This window comes from Mus caroli, chromosome 7, assembly GCF_900094665.2.
Source record: "Mus caroli chromosome 7, CAROLI_EIJ_v1.1, whole genome shotgun sequence".
Lineage (NCBI taxonomy): Eukaryota > Metazoa > Chordata > Mammalia > Rodentia > Muridae > Mus > Mus caroli.
In genome coordinates this window covers 130,122,616-130,145,994 of record NC_034576.1, presented here as the reverse complement: position 1 = coordinate 130,145,994, position 23,379 = coordinate 130,122,616, and the positions used below count along the sequence as shown (strand labels likewise).

At 44.6% G+C, this 23,379-nt stretch overlaps 1 protein-coding gene across 3 annotated transcripts in view; it reads right to left on the bottom strand.

The window, feature by feature from the left end:
* Positions 1-622: 622 nt before the first annotated feature.
* The window catches only part of Itgam (integrin subunit alpha M), a 54,580-nt gene continuing 31,823 nt past the window's right edge, over positions 623-23,379 (bottom strand). The window contains exons 13-30 of one of the 3 annotated variants that reach the window (XM_021167473.2): positions 17,795-17,935; positions 17,506-17,718; positions 11,166-11,296; positions 10,921-11,084; positions 6,502-6,656; positions 6,278-6,409; positions 6,050-6,123; positions 5,686-5,827; positions 5,472-5,594; positions 4,891-4,970; positions 3,972-4,055; positions 3,631-3,706; positions 2,968-3,075; positions 2,744-2,827; positions 2,533-2,646; positions 2,348-2,449; positions 2,006-2,116; positions 623-1,537 (exon numbers count right to left, since the gene is read on the bottom strand). In XM_021167473.2, the coding sequence (XP_021023132.1) occupies positions 1,466-1,537; positions 2,006-2,116; positions 2,348-2,449; positions 2,533-2,646; positions 2,744-2,827; positions 2,968-3,075; positions 3,631-3,706; positions 3,972-4,055; positions 4,891-4,970; positions 5,472-5,594; positions 5,686-5,827; positions 6,050-6,123; positions 6,278-6,409; positions 6,502-6,656; positions 10,921-11,084; positions 11,166-11,296; positions 17,506-17,718; positions 17,795-17,935 (2,106 nt within the window). In that variant the 3' untranslated portion in view covers positions 623-1,465. The remainder of the gene's footprint in view (positions 1,538-2,005; positions 2,117-2,347; positions 2,450-2,532; positions 2,647-2,743; positions 2,828-2,967; positions 3,076-3,630; positions 3,707-3,971; positions 4,056-4,890; positions 4,971-5,471; positions 5,595-5,685; positions 5,828-6,049; positions 6,124-6,277; positions 6,410-6,501; positions 6,657-10,920; positions 11,085-11,165; positions 11,297-17,505; positions 17,719-17,794; positions 17,936-23,379) is intronic. The other 2 variants (XM_021167472.2, XM_021167474.2) reach the window with 2 other exon arrangements.

Sequence of the window (23,379 nt, the reverse complement as noted above, 5' to 3'; positions counted from 1 at the left end):
ATGACTCACTGTCTCCCAGGTGTGTATGACTCACTGTCTCCCAGGTGTGTATGACTCACTGACTCCCAGCAGTTCCAGAGGCACAGGGCATTCCTGTTGGTTGACAGCTGCCTTCTATTCTCGGGGATAACTCCCTCTACCTGTAGGTATGTTGTGGAGCCTTCTCTCACTTGCATTATTTGGTGGGTGGGGAGCCAGAGGATAAAGTCTAGCGCCACATGCATGCTAAGCAAGTGCTCAACCACTAGGCTACATCCCCAGTCCTTGTTTATTCATTTATTCTGTTGAGAAAACTCTTCATAAGTTACTTGGGCTGGCCTTGAAGTCACTCTTAGCCCAAGCTGGTCTTGAACTTACAATTTTGCTGCCTCTGCCCCCTGAGTAGAAAGGGTTAAAAGTGTGTACCACAAAGCTCATATTCCTATCAAATCTTAATTTGGGGCTCACTTCAAGTAGAAGGAAAACGTCTAGAAATATATCTAACAAATTACTCTTATACATATGTAAAAATTAGATATACCCAATTTATTAATTCAGCATTGTACATAATAGCAAATGGCTGGACATTATATATCCAAAGGAGACTACACTAAATGTTAAATACATTTAGGGAAATACTCTGAGCTACTTTATAACTTATATAAATTTATTTGAGCATATTAATAAAAAGACAACATTCATAATAGTAAAAAAGTGTGTTGCCACTTGTTTAAAACAGTGTGTGTGTACAGGTACCTACAGTCTTTGTGGAATAGATTCTAAACATATACCCTTTAATATCCCTAAGGAGAGACCCCAACAGCTAGGAAGGGAGTCTTTTCACTTACACTTTTGGTTTGGTTTGTTTTTTTCTTTGCCTTGGTTTTCACTGTCGCATGCTGAGCCCAAGGCCTTGCATCTTCCAGGTGAGCACTGTGCTGTGAGCTGCATCCTCCCCACCCCCTAATAAATGACTAGATGGTAGGAGGCTTCTCATTCTTCACTGAACATCTCCGTTGGCTTTCCAGTTCTCTATTCTAACCTCTCTTGTATTCTCAGTACCTAAACCCTTGCAAGTCTGCAGCTCACACAAGCAAGGAAATATTACCTCCTTCAGAGAGGACAGCACAGCAGTTACCTATGCTTATCCACAAGGCTCCCATAGCCTTGCCCAGAGAAGGACCCATTAGCGGCTTCCCTAACACACTAGGAAACCCAAGAGATGCCTTTCCTTCCAAGAGGATGCATTTAAGGCATTGGCCACAGGCAAGAAATGTGTGAGCCACACACAGAGCTTGCTCTCTCTTCTCTCTCTCTCTCTCTCTCTCTCTCTCTCTCTCTCTCTCTCTCTCACACACACACACACACACATTCCATTTTTGTATAAGACATCACAGCAACAACATATGTGTCCATCAGCTTCGGTGTTGGTCTGACCGTCTAGACCTGCTTGTTGCTGGGAGGTCACTGCGTGGAGAAAAGGCCGTTACTGAGGTGGGGCGTCTTGGGGGGCAGCTTCATTCATCATGTCCTTGTACTGCCGCTTGAAAAAGCCAAGCTGTCAGGATAAAGACACAGAATCCATGGTTGCAGGTCAAGATCAGACAAAACAAAAAGGAGAGGGGTGGGGGAGACAGAGACACACAGAGAGACAGAGAGACAGACAGACAGACAAGATGACTACACAGGACAAAGATTGACAGGGCAGAAAATAAAAGGGATCTAGGGAAGTCAGGCAGGGAGAGAAACAGCATCAATGCTGGGGTTAGGCGAACAGTATAAAATAGAAGAATCACTCTTTATAAGGTGGTCATTGTAAACCAGGAGCCGTCCTAGTTGCTCTGCATGTATTAAGCTAATTTTCTTTGGAAAATGGGTGTTCATAGAATTGTTTTACAAAAAAAGGAATCCAGGCCCAAGAAATCGTGACCCAAGATCGTGTAGTTAGCAACAATACTGAGTCTATCCCAATAATGGAGCGGCTAAGGAGTGGGGAGATGGGACAGAAAGAACCATGAAGAAGCACCTTGTATAGGCCAGCAGTGATGAGAGCCAAGAGCACCAGCCCCCCAATGGAGCTGCCTACAATGAGTGGTACAGGATTGTGAACTTCATATGGCTCCACTTTGGTCTCTGTCTAGGGAAGAAAGAAGAGAAACAGGGTACAGCAGGAGAGACACACCTCAAACTTCTGGAGAGTTCCTGAGCTCAAGGGTTGACCACTCCCAACAATCCACACCGCCAACCCCAGGCCTCACTCCTCTTCCCGCTTGCTTCTCTTGCCAGCCCAAAGATGAGATCCACCACCCCAGCTTCCTCCTCCCTTCAAACAGTTCCACCCCACTCCACCCACGTCTGAGATGAGTACCTTAGACCTCACATACGACTCCTGCCCTGGAAGCAGGGCAAACGCAGAGTCATTAAACAGGATCTCGGCACTGCTCACAAGCAGGAGGTGACCATGGGAAGTCTGTGGGGGAAAGCGAAGTGGAAGGCAGGTCTGGGTGCTGGACTATGACGGCTCTACCCAGAGAGTCTCTGAACACAACATACCTTGATGTACCAGTCAAATGATAGGTTGCCCTTGAGGGTGACATTGAATATTTCCTGAGTGTTGAAGGATGGGAGGTCACACTGCATTCTCTTACAGACTGCAACGGAGCAGTTCTGGAAGAGGAAGGCCAAAGAAACAGATGACTAAGACTGAGGAAGGCCATGATGACCATGTGTGTGGCCTTGAGGCTGGAGCCCGCCATGTTCTTACCAGCACTGGGGTCCTTTCAAGCTGATCCCGGAAATTGGAGTGAGAGGGGAATTTCTGCTCAGTGTGACAGGCATTTGAAAGGTTCTGAGGAAAGACAGACAGAAAAGAGTGCTGGATTCTGGTCCTGCCCAGCAGGGTAACAGTCTGGGCCAAAGAGAGGGTCCGAAAAGGCAAGAAACAGATCTTTAATAAGACCTGAACTTTGGGGACCCGGCTGGACTCACCTGGGAGAAGATGACCTGGGGATGATCCCATATGGTCACATTGTTGATCTGAACAGGGATCCAGAAGACCACACTGACAGGGAGGCTCCTCTGGCCCAGGTTGTTGAACTATGTCAGAAAGGAGGGAGTGAGGGCTCAAGCCTTGTGGTGTGGCTAGCTCTTGGAGTTGACTCCTTATTTCCTACTTCCCAGATCACTGAAAAAAGTCTAAGCACCCTGCTCTTCAGAGAGTATGTAAATGAACGCCAGACTGCTTCATCCTAAGTTCTAGCTCTGCCACTGACCTGGTGTGAGAATTTAGATATAGTTCATGAGTCTCTCTGACCCTTAGTTTTTACATCTATAAACAAGGGACAGCAAGAGTGTTCAGGGGCCTAATAGACTCAAAGAGGAAGTGTGTGTGTGTGTGTGTGTGTGTATGCATCTGTGTGTATGTGTGTTTGGAGGAGAGTGCATGTATATGGTGTGAGTGTATATGTGTGCATGTATGTGTGTGAGTGTGTGTATGCACATGTAGGGGAAGGGTGTAGAGCAAACTTGGCACTGCCCCTGACACACAGGAAACTCAGTATTCATGCTTCCTATGATCGCTTTCTGCCTTCTCTTTACATCAACTTCCCTTCTCAGTATCCTTTCAGGACCCAGGCTTGCCCTGCTCCTCACCTGGTACTGATGCTGTATGACCTTACTGGTCATCTCTGAAGCCGTGAAGTTGAGATATCTGATAGAACTCTCATCACTAAAAGAAAAAAGAGGGGACAGCAGGTGGCAGAACATGAAGGTGTCCTGAGAAGGGGGCTTGAACTGAATGTACAGAGACTAGGAGGGTGGCAATGCAGCCCTCAGGGGCAATGACTGTCAGACACTGAGAGCGTGGGTTTGGGCATGCACACACCATTCCTCCACACAGGCACATGTATATACCCACAACATAAGGCAGTGTATAAACACAAAGACAAAGCTGGTGGTGACCACCCTGATGGGCACATGGGGTGGAGCAGCACCTGGTGACAATCATGTAGATGGCGTACTTCACAGGCAGCTCCAACTGAAACTCAGTTTTGTGGGTCTTGGACATGTTGTTCTCACTGAAAGGAAAGAAGTTTTTAGCCACCTCTAAGAACTGAGAATCAGCCTTCCCATCCCCCTCCCCTGACCCTCTGCATCCAGCTGCCTCCATGTCTACTATCCTTAACCTGCTCCACCTCTCGGAGGTCGGAAAACAACATATGGGAGTTGGTTTGCTCCATCCACCATGTGGGTTCCAGGGGTTGAACCTGGGCCGTCAGACTTGACTGCCTTACCTGGTGAGTCATCTCAGCAAATCTCTATCTATGCTTACTGCTGTTGTGGGTGGCAGATGGGTTCATACACACCACAGCACATATGTTATAGGGTAGAAGACAACTTTGTAGTAGGTTCTCTCCTTCCACCTTTAACATGGCTTCCAGGGACAGAATGGAAGGCATCAGTCTCCACCTACTGAGCCATCTCCCAGGCCCTGCCTACACTGTTGTGAAGCCTGCCTAGATAGCTCCAAGCTCCAGGTTTGCCTGGTGTGTGTTTCTTTCTATCTATGCCTTTGCTTGACTTACAACGTAAATACTTCAGGAATCTTCTCTCAACACTGGGCATCCCAATCACTACCACCACTTGATCATTTATTTTATACTATCTTACGGTTACCAGTTTCCTCAGCTGTCAGTATCATTGAGCATCTGTGAGGGAGGGAGCCACGGCTATCTTCTTCATTGCCATTGCCCCTAGCACTTGACACAATACCTGGCACATAGGTCTGTACTCAGTTAGTGCTTGTGGAATAAATTAGTCATCAAGACAGAGAACCAGAGAAGAAAAGGGCTCATCCTGGATGAGGGGCCGGGCCTTAGACGGAGGATGACTGTCATATGTGGGAAGAGGTACCTGGCCACAATGGCTTTGAGGAGCAGTTTGTTCCCAAAGGAGGCATGAGAGTCCACATCAAATGTGACATTAAATGTGACCTAGCATTGGAGAATGGAGACAGTGATTAAAAATAGTAAAGAATGAACAACACAATTGTTCGCCAACCACTGAACAGGGTAAATCAAACATGATCTGCCTGCACAAAGAATATTGTTCAGAAATTTAAAAAAGAAAGAAAGAAAGGATCACATGTAATTGATCCTTAAAAATGTAACGGCTGATGGAAGAAGCCAACCATATAGAACCCCATCTGTGTCTGTGGATGGGGGATATGCGGGAGAGGTGAGTCCGTGCAGAGAAGGTCAACTCGCAGCCCCCAGGGGCTATTAGCAGGGTCTCAGACTGGTGAGAGTGTTTGATGGAAGCATAACTCTGAGAATGCCTAGAAACCACTGGGTTGTACGCAGTGGGTGAGTTTGTGGGATGTTTTTACAACTCATTACAGCTGGTTTAATGCACCAGAGAAGAAATGATAAGAGAAAGACAAGAATCCCACGTGACGACAGAGGACAGAAGACAGCAGGGGGTGGAGCTCTGACCTCAGAATTAGCAGGAAAGATTGGATGGTTTATGTTCCAGGTGGTACTCTTCAGAGCCCCGTGCCCTTCAGAAGAGCTGGACTCAGCAGGCTTTACAAACCAAGGTTTCTTGGTGAGCGGGTTCTGGAAGGAAGGCAGACAGATGTAGTACGGTCAACTGCGAGCCATGGGGTTGAGGAAACCAGAGCCAAGAGACTGGAGAAGATTTGGTTACCTGGCTTGCTGAATCCTTCCGGTAAGATAAGCCAGATGGGTAGTAGACGGTAACCTGGGTCCCGTAGGAATCCTCACCATCATTTCTCAGAGTCACACTCAAGTTAAAGTCCTGGGGGCCTCCTACCACCAAAGTGTCCAAGCTGTGAGAATAGCAAGACAGGCATGAGGCATCAAGGGCATCCCTGAAGCAAGTCTGTTTGAATGGAGAGAAGCTGCAGGCACTTGGAGAAATAGGGCTGTGAGCAGAGCAGGCACTAGGAACCTTGTGCCCCACAAATATCTCTGAAGAAGCCTAGGCTCCCTCAGAGGCCATGGACACATTGATTCAGGTTTGAGGGAATCAATAACAGAAAGAAGCTCACCCCATGGCACTCATGGTGATGCTGAGATCGTCTTGGCAGATGCTGTCATTGCCGCAATTTTTCTCAAAGGGAAACTGGAAAGAGCATGATCAAAAGGAAGGTATAGGAAATGATTAAAGGCGCAATACAACAAAATGTCTAAATGAAATGGCATAAAGTAGCAGTGTTCTAGCAAGTGCACCCTGCTCTATTTCTCTACTCCTGCAAAGCCCCACCTCCGAGACTCACCATAGCTGTGAAGAACCTCTGAGCATCCACAGCCAGAACTGGTCGGAGGTTCCCAAAGGACCGCAAGGGCTCCCCAACCAGTGTATAATTGAGGCGCAGGATGATGGGGCTCACTGAGTCTTCCACGCAGTCCTAAGAGATGGTAGGGATAGAAGGGCCTACCTTCTTCAGTTTCCTAAGACCATCCCACCCTCAGTCAGGAGATCTGCCATTTGCCATCTCACCGGTAAAATTAGCTTCAGGGTTTCACATTTCGGCATCAATCCAAAGACCTGGATGCGCCTGCGTGTGCTGTTCTTTGTCTCATCAAAGAAGGCACGGATACGTGGGCGGCCAGGGTCTAAAGCCAGGTCGTAAGTGACAGTGCTCCGGATATCTCCTGAAAGGAGAGGGCACAGTGATTAGGAACCAGGTGGACAGAGATCTGTGGCTACAACTTGGCTGCAAGATGTGGGATTATCCACATATCATCTGACCCCACTGCATCTTAATTCATTACTTTCGAAGTAAGAATAAGAACAATTATTCTTTATAAGTAATTTAATTATATCTCAAGTAGGAAGGAGAAGGGGATGAAAAAGAGGGGAGGAGGAAGGAGAAGGAAAAGGAGGAGGAGGAAGAAGAGGAAGAGGAAGAAGGAGGAGGAAGAGGAAGAAGAAGGAGGAAAAGGAAGGAGGAGGAGGAGGAAGAGGAGGAAGGGGAGGAAGGGGAGGAGGAGGAAGAGGAGGAGGAGGAGAAGGAGGAAGAGGAGGAAGAGGAAGAGGAGGAGGAAGAAGAAGAGGAGGATGAGGAAGAAGAAGAGGAGGAGGAGGAGGAGGAGAGTATTGTACACTAAATCCTCCAAAAGTTGTGGCTCTTCTGTAAGATGTTAGAAAAGTAATTTTGTTTTTGATTTTTTTATTGTTGTTTGTTTTGTCCTTTGCCTTTGTCACTTGCCAGTTTGGCTACTAGTCTGAACATTAACAGCTTAGGAGTAAATGACATGAGAGGAATTCCTATGTAGATTGCATGATCCCTTCTCCCTACTGTTCTCTAGCCTCTAAAACAAACTGGCTTTTCTGACCCCTGGACCAATAAGAATGAAACTAGAAAAAATATCTTTTCTCCTCTTCCTGTTTCTCACCAGGTCAGCCACTGCTATTCGCCCACAAAAGCACAATCCTACTCTCTAAGCACATGGACAGGGAAAGAAGGCAGACCATTGGCAACAGAAAACGTATTTAACTTGATCAATTCAACCTCCCAAATCAGTTCTCCCTCGCTTGGAAATGAACTGTTTGAAAATGGATGAAACAGGAGAATATTGTCTTAAGCAAGCTGAGGCAGGCTCAATGATAAACACCAAGTGTTCTATGTGGACTTCTACTTTCTAATGGGATCTCACTTCTGATGGGAGTGAGTGTATGCAGAGGACAAAACATTAGCGAGGGGAGCATGGGAGGATAATGGAGGCATTAAGAGACAGGAGCGCAGAGGGCAATGGAACCTATGTGATACGGAAGTGCAGAGAGAACTGCGGGGTTGGGGGAATGGCGTGGAAGGAATTAGGTGGGGATTGGTCAGCAACAGGGAGATGGGGCAACCAAAAGGATGTGTGCATGAAAATGCTACTAAAGAAAGTCAATGTCATAAGCTAACTAATAAAGATGAACTCTGCTGCTCTTTTGTTGGGGTTCTTGATGCATTTGCTGTTGAATTCTGAGCAGGGTCAGAAAATGGATCCATTTTCACTCTTCTACACGAAGCAATCGGGTTGGCCAGCACCATTGCTGAAGATGTTACCTTTTCTCCCATGTGTATTGTTGGCTTCTTTGTTTAAAAAAATCACATGACTATGAAAACATGAACTTCTATGTATATCCTCAGTTCTAGTCCTTTGGACAATGTGTCTGTTGTTGTGGCAGGACCGTCCCATTTATTACCACGAATCTATAGTGTGATTTGAAATCTAGGATCATGATGACTACAGGAAAAGAGTCTTTTTTCAGTTACAATAAGGCAGTTGATAAATGAACTCACAGACAAAATGCAGTCTGGAGTTGAGGCCAGAGAGCAGGAAGTCCCACCCCTAGCTGAGGGAACTACTGGCAATTGATAGCAAAGGGGGAGGAGTTTCATGTGAGGATGTGGCCCCTTAGTAGATCAACCAAACTACGTGGCCCATTTCCCCAACACAAATTAGACTCAATGATTTCTGGGGTTTGGTTTTTGTTAAGGGGGATGTTTGTTTGTTTATTTGAGACAGGGTTTTTTTTAAAGATTGATTTGTTTATTTATTTATTTATTTATTTATTTATTTATTATATGTAAGTACACTGTAGCTGTCCTCAGACACTCCAGAAGAGGGAGTCAGATCTCGTTACAGACGGTTGTGAGCCACCCTGTGGTTGCTGGGATTTGAACTCCAGACCTTCGGAAGAGCAGTCGGGTGCTCTTACCCACTGAGCCATCTCACCAGCCCTTGAGACAGGGTTTATCTCTGAAACCCTGGCTGTTCTGAACTCACTTTGTAAATTAGGCTGGCCTCAAACTCACAGAGATCTGCCTGCCTCTGCCCCCTGAATGCTGGGATTAAAGGTGTGTGCCACCATGCCTAGCCTCTTAATGTTTTTTTTTAAAGGACACGAACTTGAGTGGATAGGGAGATGGGGGTGTAACTGAAAAGAGGATTGAAGGTTGAATATCATCAAGATACATTATATGAAATTCTCAAAAAATTAATTAAAATGTTGCCTTTTAAAATTAAAAAATAATTATATTGGACATCTCTATTACTTCCTCCCAGGGCCAAGGAAACTTCAGGAAAGAGGGAGTGGAAACAATGTAATAGCAAAGGATGGGGGAGTCCTGTGAGACAAAAATTCTGGATATGGTATAGCCGTGGCATGCACGACCCCACGTCAGCTCTGGTTACCTACACAAGAACTCCACAGCACTCTGTCATGAGTGGGAGGGGCCTCGTGAGGTTCCACTCTTCCTTGGGATGCTATTGGCAGTTGCCAGGGTATGGTGGTCATTTTCCTCAGTGGGGTAGCCACTGCTAAGTTTCTCTGTTCTCCAATAAATAGCTTCCCATTCCTGCTCACACAAGCATTAGATTCAGTGGGTCACAAAAAAAAAAGTAAAAAAAAAATAAAATTTATATGAGCATAGCACAAGGACTAGTTGGAAAAATAAGGAATTGAGTAAAAGGTCAGGTAAGAGTAATGGAAATGACTCTAGCCAAGATACATTGTATACATGTATGAAACCCTGAAAAGACAATGTTCCTACTTCAAAGATGTTTATAGGTGAAGAAGGAAAATGGTATGACCTTCATGTTTGTCTTAACATTCTTGAGGTGGGCTGGCAAAATGGCTCAGTGTGCAGAGGTGTCTGCTGCCAAACCACACTACATGAATTGTGTACCCAAGTCTTACATGTTTCCAACAAGTCTTACATGTTGGAAAAAGAGAACAGACTTTCAGAAGCTGTCCTCTGATTTTCACATGTAAGTGTATGAACATATAAATAAAATTACCATTTTAAGGATTTCAAAGTCATTGAAGCTAGGTGTGGTGGCAATACACCTTTACTCCAGGACAGGGAGGTAGAGGCAAATGGATCTCGGTAAGATCCAGACCAGTAAAGTATACATAGTAGGTTCGAGGCCAGCCAGGGCTACACAGTGAGTTGAATTAAGGGCCTGGAGAGGTGGCTTGGTGGTTATAGGCACATGCTGCTCTCACAGAAAACAGGAATCCTGCTCCCAGCGCCCACATTAGACAGCTCACAGTTGCCTGTGACATCAGCTCCAGAGACCCAGCACTCCCTTCTGGACTCTGTAGGTACCCACACTCCTGAGCACATTCCTACACAGACACATGGACATAATCAAAGAGATATACACATAATTTAAAATATAATAAATCTTTCTTTAAAGTAATTTTTAAAGATTCCTTGGCAAAGAAAAGAAAAACAAAGACCACTGGGTGAAACCTGCTTGGAAAGGAGGTAAACTTGTCTAACACTATGATAGATCAGTCTCCCATTGCTCTCTAATTTTGTGTTTAAAATAATTATTTAAAAAACATTTTGGTATGTAATTAATAAATTTAATATATTTAAACTCAATATGTTGGGGATATCACTCCGTTGTTAAAATTGATTGTCTAGCGTACACAAGGTTCTGGGTGCAGTTCTTACTCGGCACCACATAAAACTGGGTGGAGTGGTGCACTCCTGTGGTCCACTATTATTGTGTTAAGTAAAAAGAGAGAGTTTCAGATACATACATAAAGTATAACACAATCTATGTACATTTTAAACATGTGCTATTATAGTACTACATGTTGTGTGTGACTATATGAGTGCTTCCATACATAGTAAAAATACAAAAATATGAACAGATATCCTTACATTTAAAAAAAAAAGAGGATAAAGGAAGGAAGGAAGGAAGGACTGAAGGAGGGAGAGAGGGGAAATAGAAAGGGAGAAGAAGAGAGGGAGAAGAAGGGCAAGGGCAAGAGAGCGAGAGCTAGCGTTTTGGGGGGACTGTCCCACTCATTCTAGCCAGCGCCGATCAGAATTTCCTTCTACTAGAAAGCTGGGCAGACCGAGATGAGACACTGTCCTGTAAACCAGGTTTACCCAGCACATCTTACCTTCGCGCAGACGGTCCTTGGTGTTCTTGCGGACACGGAGGCAGACTCTGACCTCCCCAGCATCCTTGTTTTTTAATACTTGTTCTTGGCATACAAACACACTCCTTGCTACTTTCTTGGGGCTGAATTCCATGGTTGCCTCCAGTCTCAGCACGGGCTGGGCTCTAGAGGGGCATCAGAGGGCCATCAGGAACCAGCAGAGACCTTCCAAGGGGGAAGCCTGGTGCAATGAGAGGGCCTCTCACCTGAGCAGCAGAAGATGCCCCTGCGCCCCAACAGCCAGGTCCATCAAGCCATCCATTGTGAGATCCTTGCCCCCGCTCAGAGACTGCCCGAAGTACTGGAGCCCAGGGGAGACGTGGGAGCCTATGATCCGCTGAGGGAGGGAAGATGAGAGGAAATAGAGAAGTCTGTGGCTCAGTTAGCCAAGGCACAGACTCTCTTCTTTACAGCCCATACTTTTCAAGGAATTCAGATGACTTAAAACTTATCTTGTGCACACAGTGATTACCTGTACAGTCCCAAAATCCCATCCTCAGTCTCTTTAGCCAACATCGTGTATGTAGGAGTTTGGTTTGGGAAAACTAGTAAACTCTCTGCATATATATATTTAAATAGGCAAATAGTTCCAACGTATAGTCCAGATTAAGGACTACAACTCTATAAGGAAAAATATTTTGCTATAACTCGAAGTAATTGAGCAATAGTAAAACATTTTGTTTTTATTTTAGAAACCAAAGGGCTTCTAGAATAGAAAAGAGGAACCCTGCAGTTCCTGCTGCGTCGTTTACAACATTTAAGCAAAANAAAAAAAAAAAAAAACAAAAAAACAAACAAACCAAAAAAAACAGTATTTGTCACCTTTTAAAAAATATATTAAGGAACACACAATCTCCAAACAATACCCAAGCTTTTCTGGATTATCTGAGTTTCCTAAAGAAAACTGAAAGTTTTAAAAAAAAAAAAAAAAAAAAAGAAATAAAAATATACTGTTCGGCTCATCCAGTCCTCATTTACATAGACAGAAAAATGCAGACATTGACTACTGATCAACCAAGTGATCTCTTTTGTTACACTTATCTTCCTTGAGGGAGGCAGGAATCCTACACCACCGTGCTCATGTGGCGCTCAGGGGACAACCTCAGAAGTCAGTTCTCTCTTCCACCACATGAGTCCCAGGAAGCAAACTCAGGTCACAGGAGTGTGTGTGCCAAGTGTGTGTGGATAGGTGAGAGTACAGTTTGAAGAAGTCGCATCTTTCCAGCCACCATGAGGGTTCTGAAGACTGAAGTCTGGTGGCAGACTTAGTGGGAAGCATTTTTTCCAGCTGAGCTACCTTGCCAGCCTAGAGTTTGATATCTAAGTTTACTGTGCTTGTTCATACCTAAAAATCCATTACTTGAGATCTATATGTCAGTGTGTCAGTGTACACACACACACACAGACACACACATACACACACTTCTTTAAAAAGAAAATGGTGATTGGAAGTAGTGGTGAATGCCTTTAATCCCAGAGGCCAGCCTGGTCTACGAAGTGAGTACCAGGACAGCCAGGACTGTTACATAGAGAAACCCTGTCAAACAAACAAATAAGGAAGAGGGAAAAGAAAGGTTTGTGTGCATATCCTTGGGGCCTCTGGTATTGTTTCACTGCAAGGATACTTGCTTTGAAATTACCTGTAATATGGCAAGTTAGAGATCCCTAGCTTACTAGCTGTTCCCACTAATAATCACCTTTAGTTTCAATCCCATGAGGAAAAAAAATATAAACAACAATGAAAGTAGAATAGCACAATCCATTTTGCATTTGCTTCTAACCAGACTGTGGATGAACACACACGTGCACATATAAGATACCCTCTCTTTCAGTCTTCCCCAGGCATGCCGTCCCCAAGAGGCTCTGCAGGCTCATGCTCACACTAGCAGTACTTAGTGGATTCAGTAGGGTATGGGGTAGGGGACACACATAGAGCTGGAGAATGGGCTCAGGGGTTAAAAGCACTGGCTGCTCTTCCTGAGGATCTAAGGCTCAAGATCACCTGTAACTCCAACTTCAGAGCATCTGATCCCCTCTTCTGGCCTCCTCAGGCACTAGGCATAGTGGTACACAGACATACATGCAAACAAAACACCCATATGCATAAGATTAAAAAAACATTAAAAGAAAGAGCATATGAAGTTGGGAGGGAAAAGTGGTATGAAAAACATAACAGGACTTGGAGGGATGGAACAGAATGGGGGTAGATTTGATAAGACACATTATATGCATGCATGAAATTCTGAAGTAAAATCCATTTTAAATAGTCTCACTTTGGCCTTGTTTTCCTCTGAAGTTATAGCTCTGAGCTACTGTAGCAATGGAATGAGAGGACCTGGCTTCCACTGTTCATTTTACATATAAATTTACTCTGTGATTAAAAACAAAATTAAAACTAAAACCTTCAAACCTATTTACACATACACACACACACACAAAACATCTGCACCAGTGAGAGAGAGAGCATGGTGCCAATATTCGTACTGTGGAGACACCCCATGGCAGCAACGTCTCTGGAGTCTGTGAAATGTACTCCAGCCCAGAGAGTGGGCAAAACTGGAAAAAAATAATCAGAACTGTGATCATTTCCAGGGTAGGAGAGAGGATAGGAATTGACTGGGGAGGTGACGCTCTATATTGTTTGAGGTTTTCTTTGAGAGGGATTTGAGATTTGAAGAGGCTATAGCAAGGTCTGGATATATGGCCCAGGCTGGCCTTGAACTTGCTATATAGCCCAAGAGGGCCTTAAAAAACATGGCCTCTTCCTACCTCTCCCTCCTGTGCCCTGGCATTACTAGTGTATTCTACCACATCCAGCCACATGTCTGTATAGTAAAAAAGGATATGAGTTACCTTTGTCAAGACTCACTGAATAAATATTTATGTATGCACTTTCTATTTATAGGTCTTAAAATAACTGTGAGCAAATATTTCTAGTGAATAACCAACATGTCAAAATATCATAGACAATGTGAACCAGACAATGAAACTTAATTTAAAATGCACCAAAAAGAAAGGATTGTTTGTGGAAACACACAGCTGTAATTGTAGCATTGGGAGGCTCCAGCAGGAGGGGGCTGAACTCCAGGCCAGCCTAGATACAGAGTGATACATGGCCTCAGAATAAATAAAGAAGTAAATGGAAAGGCAAGAAGGAGGCAGGGTAAGAAAGTCACAGCACCTGCTGTGCACCTGCTGTGCACCTGCTGTGCACCTGCTGTGCACCTGCTGTGCACCTGCTGTGCACCTGCTGTGTACCTGCTGTGCACCTGCTGTGCACCTGCTGTGCACCTGGAGGAACCCAAGCCTGGATCTCCAGCACACATAAAATCTGGGCATGTCCGTCCGTGACTCAAACACTGAAGGGCGGAGACAAATAGATCCTTGGGGCTTGCTGGCTAGCCAGGTCATTTGTGGGAATAAATGAAAATGAAGATGACCATGCTAAGTAAAATAACTCAAGCCCAGAAGGACAAACTTTATGTGTTTTCTCTCATATGTAGAATCTAGGCTTTTCAGCATGCTAATAATAAACTAATAGGACTGGCATGTAATCCAAAGATCCCACTTTTCAATTTTATTCAAGAGAATCAGAGTAAGAATCTTGAAGGAATGTTAGCACATCTGTATTTACTGCCACGCTGTACTGGCTGGCTCTGCGTCTCAACTTGGCACAAGTTAGAGTCAATCGAAAGAAAGGATACTCACAGCCAACCATCGGACTGACCCCCAGGGACTCCAATGGAAGAGCTAAGGGAAGGACTGAAGGGGCTGAAGGGGACTGCAACCCCATAGAAAGAACAATATCAGCTAACTGGAACACCCAGAGCTCCCAGGGACTAGACCACCAACTAAAGATTATACATGGAGCCATGGCTCCACATACATATGTAGCAGAGGATGACCTTATCTGACATCAGTAGGAGGGGAAGCCCTTGGTTCTGTGGAGGCTTGATGCCTCAGCATAGGAGGATGCTAAAGCCGTTAGGCGTTGAGTGGGGGAGTGGGTGAAGGAGCACTCTCATAGAGGCGAGGGGGAGGAAGGAGGATGGGATGGGGTGTGTGTGGAGGGGTAACCAGAAAGGGGGATATAATTTGAAATGTAAATGAATAAAAATGATTAATTTCAAAAAAGGAAGGAGGGAAGGAAGGAGCCTCAGTTGAGAAAATCCCTCCAGCTGTAGGGCAGTTCCTCAATTAGTAATCAGTGGGGAAGAGCCCAGCTCATGGTGAACGGTACCATCCCTGGGCTGGTGGTCCTGGGTTCTATAAGAAAGCAGGCTGACAGGCTACGGGGAGCAAGCCAGTACACAGCACCTCTCCATGGCCTCTGCATCAGCTCCTGCCTCCAGGTTCCAGCCCTGCTTGAATTCCTGTCCTGACTTGCCCCAGCAATGGACTATCTGAAATGGATGATCTGCGAGTGAAAGCCAAATAAACTCTTTCCTCCCAAACTTGTTTTTTGGTCCTGGTGTTTCATCACAGAGGTAGAAATCCTGACTAAGACACACACCACTCACATAATCCGAGGAACGGGATAACCTGCGTGAGACAAACAGCTGGAGACAAGTCACCCAGCAGTGGCATTTATCTATAGTGGAAAGAAGGAAAATCTCTCACTGTGCCAATAGGAATGAACCTAGAAGATATTACTCTTCATAAAATAAGCCAGACACAAAAGCCCAAATCATTGCACTACGTGGAGCTGTCTAAATAATCAAATCACGAAAGCAAAGCCGAGTATGGCAGAAGGAGCTCAAAGGAGGAGGCAAAATGGAGGATTACCAACCAATGCTAGAAACAGCTAGAGCAGGTCGAGTGTAAGATAGTGCATTTCGAGTCTAATAAGAGTCAAATATTTAAATATTTTTATCACAATACGTTTTTAAAAGAAATAAAGGAAAATATGAGACTGGAAAAGATTAGAGACCAGAGCCCAGGAGACCACATGGCCTCAGCTTGCTCAGAGAAAACACAGCATGGGTGGGTGAGGCAGGCCAAACTGCAAGGACCCCACAGGCAGGGAGCCGAGGCAGCAGGGACGGAGTCACTGAGGAGGAGGCCAGTTCTGGGGCCAGGATTCAGGGCTACTTAATTTCAAGACCCAATACAAAAGAACGATGCTGGGTTCGCTCATTTAAAAACTATCATTAAGCAAGCATGACGCTCTCAACTGTAATCCCCACACCGTAGAGAGAATATCTTGTGTATTGTATAGATGTATCACCTGTCAATTAAAAAGCCTATAGCCTATGTTTGGTAACCCCTGGTGAGCCCACCCGGCTCCAAACCCATGGTCACATAGATGGCCCTGGTTGACTGCAGTGAGTCTCAAATCAAAGCAAAAACACATGAGTATGGGTGTGTATGTAGGACTGAGGGCTAGCAGGAGACAAGGGAAGATGGGGTGAGAGAATTCAGGATGTATTGTATATACCTATGAAAATATCAAAGGAGAAGTTTGATCTGAGGGCTGGAGAGATGGCTCAGCACTTAAGAGCACTGACTGCTCTTGCAGAGGATGTGGGTTTGATTCCTGGCACCCACATCAGAGAGCTTACAACTGCTTGTAACTCCAGTCCTGGGAGATCCACTGCCCTTTAACACTGTGGGCACCTGCAAGTATGTGGTGCACATAAACTCAGGCAGGCAATACCCACATACATATCAGCAAAAGTAAGAAATCTTTAAAATCATAAAAGAAAACTTAGTTTTAAACACATGAGAAGAATATGAAGAAAAGGGCTGGGCGTAGTGGTGCAGACCTTTAATCCCAGCACTTTGGAGGCAGAAGCAGGTGAGTCTCTATGAGTACACATGTCTGCACAGTACATTCCAGGCCAACCAAGGCTAGATGGTGAGACCTTGTCAGGGGGAATAAGGCAGAGAAGTGATTGAAAAGAGCATTCTACCATCAGTCTCTGACTTCCACATCATCCACTCGGTGCTTGCACACATGTGCGTGGACATACACACGCGTGTTCACACCCACACCCACGTGCACATATGCATGCATTACACTCAGACTTTTAAGTAGAAACAGCAGAATTTTAAGCTAAACCCAGAAGTCTCATAAAAAGCCCTAGGATCAATGAAGTCCTATAGAGTGTCCAACCGTATGGGTATCCTGTGACATAGGGTTTTCAGTCCTAAAATTGGGACAGATCTTGGGGGAGTGGGGGGAAGAACTCTTAGGCACTCAGCCAGCACTGGGATTCCAGGGAAGGAACAGCATAAGCAATAGCAGTTACCATCCATCTTCATCTGGTCTAACTGCTGTTCTGTCCCAGGGCTTAGCAGTTAAGATCCTCGCCCCTGCAGCTGGCCCTCTACAGCCCCAGGCCTCAGCTATAAAGTGAGTGTGGGGACCCCAAAGCACAACCTACCATTACAGAGAATCTGTCTAGACTGGGGATGCTCTGAGCATCCGTGAAAGGTTTTGAAGGTTCCAGAAGAAATGAAGGAAAGCCGATCCAGCATTTAAATCAGAGACTCTCTATATCACACACACGTCAGTGCTGTGCTGTGTCAGTAATGGTGTCTTACCTGGCTGTGGGAGGCACTGAGGCTGGCTATTGATGCTCCATAAAAAATGTAGACAGCACCCTGATTCTCCTGCTCTCCTGGGGCCCCGATGGCCACATCTGTCAGTTTGTCCCCATTCACATCTCCCAGCACTGTCAGGGCTGCCCCAAAGCGACCCCAGGGATGACCCTGGTCACCGTGGAGAAGAACTTCACACTGCCACTGTGCCCTCTGCTAAAAGGAGACAGTGACAGACCAAAGATCCTGGCGCCCTCCACCTCACCCCAGCCCCACCAGGTCCTTCACTCACCCCTCGAGGCAAGGGACACACTGACACCTGGCCTCCTCGGGTCTTCTCATAGTAATGAGGGGCCCCAATGAGGATCAAGTTGGTATTGCCATCAGCATCCATGTCCACAGAGCAAAGGGAGGCCCCAAAATAAGAGCCAATCTGAAAGAGACAGGGCAAAGATCACACACCTCTTTCCATCTGAGAAGAGTCTGGGAACTTCCTGTCTATGAAAAACATCCATAGCCAGACATGTTGTGTATGCCAACACTCAGAAGGCAGAGGCAGGAAGATCAGGAGTTCAATGCCTGCATAGGGATATATCTTAGGACTTGTCTGAAAGGAAGAATAAGGAATGAGAGCATGTCTACTGGGGAAATCATTAGAAGATATGATTTTCTATATGATTTGTGGTGAATGAATGACCCCTATAGGCTCAGATATTTGAATGCTTACTCACTGAAGTTCTTTGATAAAATTAGAAGGATTAGAAGGTGTGGTCTTGTTGGAGAAATTGTGTCACCAAGGTGGGTTCTGAGGTTTCTACCTAACTCCCCTGAGACAGAGTTTCTCTGTGTGAACAGCTCTGGATATCCTAGAACTTGCCTTATTGACCAGACTGACCTCAAACACACAGAAATTTGCCTGCCTCTGCCCCCTGGGATTACATGTGCCACCACAGCCAGAACGAGTTTTGAGGTTTTCAAAAGCCCACACCTGGCCCAGTCCCCAGTCTCTCTCTCTCTCTCTCTCTCTCTCTCTCTCTCTCTGTGTGTGTGTGTGTGTGTGTGTGTGTGTGTGTGTGTGTGTGCCTACAGATCAGGATGGAGCTCTTAGCTACTGCTCTAATGACACCATGATTCCCACCATGATGATAATGAACTAAACCTCTGAACCTGTAAGCAAGTCCTGATTAAATGTGTTCTCTTATAAAAGTTCCCTTGGTCATGGTGTCTCTTCTCACCAACAGAAGGGTGACTAAGACATGACTTATGATACATTTTGAGAGAAAGCAAAGGAAAGAGAGAGAGGGAGAGGACAGGAGAGGAGAGAAAGAGAGTATGTTAAGGATGAAATCCAGTACTTTGGATATGCTAGGCAACTGGTCTACCACTGAGCTACATCCTTAAATCAACCAGTTGAATATGCTGCTAGCTAGAGGAGTTTATCATAAAGCCAGTGGGAAGTAGAGTTGAATTTATCTCAATGGTATTCCAGAGAAATTACTAAAGCCGTAAAGGTTACACAGGCAACACAAATACAATGTCTAGAAGAGTAGACATGGTACCCTTTTAGTAGATTAGAATTCTTTGTAGAGGCAGAGGATAAAGTCTAATTTGGCCATAATCCATTGACTGGATTAAAATCAAAATTATAGCCAAGCAATGGTAGCATACCTTTAATCCCAGCACTCAGGAGACAGAGGCAGGAAGTCCCCTGTGAGTTTGAGGGCAGTCTGAAGTACTTCAAAATCTCAGGGTTTTGAGAAACCCTGTCTTGAAAAACCAAAAAAGTAAAGTAAAATACTATTTATTGTTAATTAATAATGACTTAGTAATAATGATTATTTATTACTGTGGTGGTGACGGTGGTGGTTATACGGCTGCAGCTCAGTGACTCATCCCAGGTTCTTGAAGCTCTGGGTGGTTTACTTCTTAGTACTGAAAAACTTTGCTACGCAGAAATTTTTGTGTCACCTACCAGTAAAAACGTCTTTTTCATATGTTCACTGTAAGCATGTAGCATCCGCCCCTGGAACTGAGCCATTTATAGTCCATTTATTCATTCGTTCAACAAAGACTTTTTTGTTGAGCACAAAACTGGGTAGCAGACACTGTGCCTTCAAGGACGGTCAGCATAACAATGTGGAGAGAAGAGCAGGGAACAGATAAACAGGGATGAACTGCAGCTAAACCCAAGAGAAGTCCCGGGAGGAAAAGTAGAGATAGTAGAGAGGACATCATGCTGTGACTCACGACACTGGTCTCTGCCCCCAACCCCCACATGTGCGCGTGTGTGGGCACGCGAGCACACACACACACAACACAGACACAGAGAGAGAGAGAGAGAGAGAGAGAGAGATAAATGCATGTGCACACACAGAGACACACACACAGAGAGACACATACACACAGAGACGCAGAGAGAGACACATGTGCGCGCTCGTGCACACACACACACACACCATTACAGTCAGTCTTGCTCACCACCCAGTAGAGGCACCGAGACTGTCCTGAAGTCAATAGCATTTTTGTTTTAAGGTCAGATTTATTGAGGGTAAATTTTGCATAAGCTAAAATTCAACTGTTTTAGTATACAGTTTTAGAGTTTTGGCAAACATACCGTCATATAATCCAGACCACTCTTAGGATATGACGCTCTCCTGATGCCCCACAGATGGCCTCTTCCCTGTGGGCAATCCCTGGAAACCACTGATGTGTTTTCTGTCCCTGTGTCACAGTTGTCCTGTTCTAGACTGCTGTGAGCATGGCTTCCATTATCCCCGTTTTTCACCTAGAATAATTCACTGGAAGTCTCTCATGGTGTTTGCATACATTGGTAACTCACTTCCACTGTTGATGAGTGCTCTGCTGTGTAGGCACGGCACAGTTTACCTTCCATCCCCCAGCTGAGGGCTTCTGGATTGCCTCCAGTTTGGCATGATTGGGAACAGAGCAATGGCAAACATTTGCACATAGATTTCCATCTATTTCTCCTCAGTAATGCTTGGTTACACTGCTGGTGTATTGGCGGAATGTTAAATCTCATTAAAAGTAAATTTTCTTTGGATCCATTTTGTGTGATGTGAGATAAAACAGTTTGTTTTGGATTTTCAGCCCCTCTGTCACTTGTTGAAAAAGCCTTTCCATTACAGTTTCTTGCACCATTATTGTATATCAGTTGACCAGTTATGACAATAACAACATAAAAGGTGGTAGAAGAAGCTATCAGTGAATAGGTGTTTGTGGTTCTGTTTTACTTTTTTGTTTTTTTCAAGACAGGATTTCTCTGTGTAGCCTTGGCTATCCTGCAACTCGCTCTGTAAACCAGGCTGGCTTTGAACTCAGAGAGCCATCTATCTCTGCCTCCCAAGTGCTGGGATTACAGGTGTGTGTCACCATGGCCTGACAAATAACTTTTTGTATTTTGTATTTTGTTTTTTAGTGTGGGTGAAATTATCAACCATTAAAAATAGCCTGCTATGAGCTAGAGAGAAGGCTCAGTGGTTAAGAGCACTGGCTGCTTTTCCAGAGGTCCTAAGTTCAATTTCCAGCAACCACAACCACATGGTGGCTCATAACCATCTATAATGAGATTTAGTGCCCTCTTCTGGTGTGAAATAAATAACTAAATCTAAAAAAAAAAAAAATGCCGCCTTATGTAAGCCCCAAAAACACAGAGAAAACTCTATAGCAGAAACAAAAAATTAAGATATGTAACTATTTTTTTAAATCATCAGGGACGGTCCCACGGTCCCCAGAGGACTCTCTATGCCCCAGGCGTCCTAGCACGCCCAGGATCTTAGGATCACGGGTGAGTGAAATGCAACATCTGTTCCAAAACAATCGTGAGAGGCCTGTGCTAGTAGAAGCAGGACACAGGAAACTCTCCAGACCAGCGGCTTGGGTTCCTTCTGGTCAGTGATGGTCTACCTTAGTTTCGAACACAGCGGACAACCCCACAGTCCCCAGAGGAAGCACCACTTCCAGACGCTCTAACATGCCCAGGGTCTTAGGATTCCAGGATCCCAGGATCCCAGGAGCTTGGTCACACCAGGATCTCAGGGTCTCAGAGGAAGCTTGACCACCAAGAACTCTGGCACGCTCAGAATCTCAGGTTCGCAGGATCCTGGAATCACAGGATCACAGAGAAATCTGGACTCTGAGGAGTTCTGACTCAACTGGAATTACAGGAAGGACAGGCTCCAATCAGATATATTGAGGGCAGCGAGCACTTGAGATAATCAGATGGCAGGAGGCAAGCATAAGAACAGAAGCAACAAAAACCAAGGTTACTTGGCAACATCAGAACCAAACTTTCCCACCATAGCAAGTCCTGGATATACCATCACACCAGAAAAGCAAGATATGGATCTAAAGTCACTTGTCATAATGATGATGGAGGACTATAAAAAGGAAATAAATAACTCCCTTAAAGAAATACAGGAGAACACATCCAAACAGATGAAAGAATTGAACAAAAAACATTCAGGATCTAAAACTGGAAGTAGAAACAATAACGAATTCACAAAGGGAGACCACTCTGGAAATAGAAAACCTAAGAAAGAAGTCAGGAGCCATTGATGCAAGCATAACCAACAGAATACAAGAGATAGAAGAGAGAATCTCAGGTGCAGAAGAATCTCAGGTGCAGAAGATACCATAGAAAAGAAGAAACCATAGAAGATACCATTAACACAACAATAAAAGAAAATGCAAAATGCAAAAAGATCCTAACCCAAAACATCCAGGAAATCCAGGACACAATGAGAAGACCAAACCTAAGGATAATAGGTATAGACGAGAAGGAAGATTTCCAACTTAAAGGGCCAGCAAATATCTTCAACAAAATTATAGAAGAAAACTTCCCCAACCTAAAGAAAGATGCCCATAAACATACAAGAAGCCTACAGAACTCCAAATAGTTTGGACCAGAAAAGAAATTCCTCCCGTCACATAATAATCAAAACACCAAATGCACTAAACAAAGAAAGAATATTAAAAGCAGTAAGGGAAAAAGGTCAAGTAACATATAAAGGCAGACCTATCAGAATTACACCTGACTTCTCCCCAGAGACTAGGAAAGCCAGAAGATTCTGGGCAGATGTCATACAGACCCTAAGAGAACACAAATGCCAGCCTAGGCTACTATACCTAGAAAACCTCTCAATTACCATAGAGGGAGAAACCAAGGTATTCCATGACAAAATGAAATTTACACACTATCTTTCCACAAATTCAGCCCTTCAAAGGATAGTGAAGGGAAAACTCCAACACAAAGAGGGAAACTAAGCTCTAGAAAAAGCAAGAAAGTAATCTTTCAACAAACCTAAAGAAGATAGCCACATGAACAGAATTCCAACTCTAACAACAAAAATAACAGGAAGCAACAACAATTTTTCCTTAATATCTCTTAATATCAATGGACTCAATTTCCCAATAAAAAGACATAGACTAACAGACTGGTTATGTAAACAGGACCCAACTTTTTGCTGCATGTAGGAAACCCACCTCAGGGACAAAGACAGACACTACCTTAGAGTAAAAGGCTGAAAAATAAGCAAATGGTCCCAAGAAACAAGCTGGAGTAGCCATTCTAATATCGAATAAAGTCGACTTTCAACCTAAAGTTCTCAAAAAAGATAAGGAGGGACCTTCTTACTGATCAAATTAGCCAAGATGAACTCACAATTCTGAACATTCATTAAAGGAACTGCTAAAACTCAAAGCACACATTACACCTCACACAATAATAGTGGGAGACTTCAACACCCCACTCTCATCAATGGATAGATCATGGAAACAGAAACTAAACAGAGACACAGTGAAACTAACAGAAGTTATGAAACAAATGGATTTAACAGATATCTCTAGAACATTTCATCC